This window comes from Rousettus aegyptiacus, unplaced genomic scaffold, assembly GCF_014176215.1.
Source record: "Rousettus aegyptiacus isolate mRouAeg1 unplaced genomic scaffold, mRouAeg1.p scaffold_m13_p_5, whole genome shotgun sequence".
In the NCBI taxonomy this organism is placed as follows: domain Eukaryota; kingdom Metazoa; phylum Chordata; class Mammalia; order Chiroptera; family Pteropodidae; genus Rousettus; species Rousettus aegyptiacus.
Genome location: NW_023416308.1, coordinates 81,413,095 through 81,415,772, shown reverse-complemented (window position 1 = coordinate 81,415,772; position 2,678 = coordinate 81,413,095). Strand labels below are relative to the sequence as shown.

The window sequence follows — 2,678 nt, the reverse complement described above, 5'->3', positions numbered from 1 at the left end:
TTTTACTTAGCAGTATATTACAAATGTTTTCCATTTTATTACATCTTATATCTCCCAATCATCACTTCTTTCATCTCATTACATTGAGACGTGGACTTTCATGATCTAAGTCTTGCTTTTAGCTGCTCTCAATAGTTGTGCTTAAGTATGGGAATGCCTGACTACAGAAAACCTCTGCCTCTTCCTAGTCTCATGATGATGAAGTAAATGAGGGTAGGTTGTTATACAAGAAATATATTTAGTGCAATCTCTGACAACATTTGTAGTTCTTTTAATGAGTTCTAATTTCCTTATAATACAGACTATGGAACTATAATTGTTAACAAATTAATTTCAGTGTTAAGAATTAAAAGGGACCCTTTATAATTCCTACAAATAAAGAAGTCTACATTATGCCAAATAGGACTATATTTTTATTATTTGTTTAAATATGGATAGACATCTATGAAATCATGTGACTGTGGTGCCTAGACCTGATATCTTAAGAGATGGGAATCAGCACAGTTTTCTCATCCTCCTACCTGTTTTCACATGTCTCCACAGCCCAGATCTTGGGAGTAGAATTTGTTCAAAAGACTGATACAAAGTAACAACGTAGGCTTCATGGCTCTGCTCAAACATTCTTGGTGAATAACAATGCTGATGTCATTACTGATTTAGGCATTATGGTCCATGTTGAATGCTTGGAACCAAATAACTTGATTCCTAGAATCAGAGGACTTGAGTAAACATCTCTCCAGGTAAACTATTAAATCTCCTTAAGATGCAGAATTCTGTTCTATAACTTGAGGAAAATTAATAATTCCACCATCATGGGATTGCTGGGAATAATAAATGGAGAAGCATAGTGGTTTTAAACCCAGACTTTTTGGATTCAAACTCTGGTGGCACAACATCTTAGCTGCGTGAATTGCAGCAATGTACTTAATGTCTCTGTGCCCCAAATGATTTTTTTTTGTTAAATAGAAATAATAGTACTATTTTATAGGGTTTTGGTGAGGAATAACCCAGTTAATATATGTCATAGTAAGTGCAAATTATTGTTTGCTAGATTAATTAAATGAGAAAAAGTACTTGGAACCTATGTATTTCCAATAGAAACAATTACAGTAACAGTATTTGGTTAACTAGTGAATAAAAGTGAGAGAGGAGGCATGAATTTAATTTAAGAAATCAGTTACACAGCCTACCTATCTGGTAGGTGCTAAGTGTAATACAGGTAAACCAAAACTTTATAGTTCATCGGACAGGAATGGATCATAAGAATGTATTCTGACAATTGCCTTTCTCAGGGCCTCCTTCACATCTCTGTTCCTCAGACTGTAGATGAGAGGGTTCAACATGGGGATCACCACTGTGTAGAACAGAGATACCACTCTGTTCTGGTCAGTTGAGTAGCTAGATTTGGGCATCACATAAATGAAGGTGATCATCCCATAGTAGAGAGTAACTGCAGTGAGGTGGGAGGTGCAGGTGGAGAAGGCCTTGTGTCTCCCTTCAGCAGAGCGCATCTTGAGGACTGTGATGAGGATGCAGATGTAAGAGACAGATATGACAAACACTGTGATCATAATGATGGATCCAGAAGAGATGGAAGGGATGATTTCAATAATGGAGATATCCGAGCAGGAAAGTTTCAACAAAGGGGAGAAATCACAGAAAAAGTGATCTACCTGATTTGGTCCACAGAAAGACAGACTCAATAAACAGCCAGTAAATGTCCAGGCATTTACAAAACCACCAAAGTAGGACATCCCCACTAAGAGAATACAGATTCTGGGGGACATGTGGGTAGAGTAGAGCAGTGGTGAGCAGATGGCCACATAATGATCGTAGGCCATGGCAGCCAGCAGGAAGCACTCAGTGGTCCCAGATTTGACCATAGCATAGAGTTGAGCCACACAGCCAGCAATAGGCCCATGAGCATGACTGGTGTGACTGAAGAGGATAACCGGATGTCCACAAAGGCCAAGTGACAGAGGAAAAGGTACATTGCGGTATGAAGCTGGGGACTGCTATTGATTAACATGATCATACTGACATTGGCCATTAAGGTAACAATATAGATTCTGAGAAATATCACAAAGAAGATAACACTAAGTGTAGGATCCTCTGTTAACCCCAAAATGATGAACTGTGTCACGCTGGTGTGGTTTCCAACTCCCATATCCTCTGTGCATTATTCTTGTTGAGGGAATTGTGAATATCTATTTGTTTTAGACTTCTCCATGTTTTGCTACTGTCTTGTCACAAAGGCAAAAATTTCCTGTGTTTTGAGGCAATCCTGAGAAAGCAGAAATAACGATAATAGGGAAAGACCCAGAGAAATCACTGCAGTCTAATTTAACAATTTCAAGGCATACTAAAGATTCAGTAAAAATGAAAAAAGTATACCTATCAGAATGAGAAAATAGAAAAATGAAAATAATTTTAAAATATTTCTTTAATATATTATAATTTTATTTGGGACTTTATTGACATGAAAATTTCACATATATAAACATTTCTTTCCAGAAAATTCAACTAATTAACAATCCTTACAGGCAAATTTTACTGATGTACATATTATATTTGCAAACAAATATAATATGTAAAGATTCACCTAAAACCTTTTACTTTAACAATTCCTCACAATCTATATTCATATAATACTTATTCCATTTTCATGTATTTTAATA

General features: G+C 36.3%; 1 protein-coding gene across 1 annotated transcript; it reads right to left on the bottom strand.

Moving 5' to 3' along the window:
- Positions 1-929: 929 nt before the first annotated feature.
- Positions 930-2,341, bottom strand: LOC107506981 (olfactory receptor 491-like). Its single transcript, XM_016137948.2, is given in 2 exon segments — positions 930-1,915; positions 1,918-2,341. Coding segments are annotated over 2 exon segments (933 nt in total). The 5' UTR covers positions 2,168-2,341; the 3' UTR covers positions 930-1,232.
- Positions 2,342-2,678: the final 337 nt, after the last annotated feature.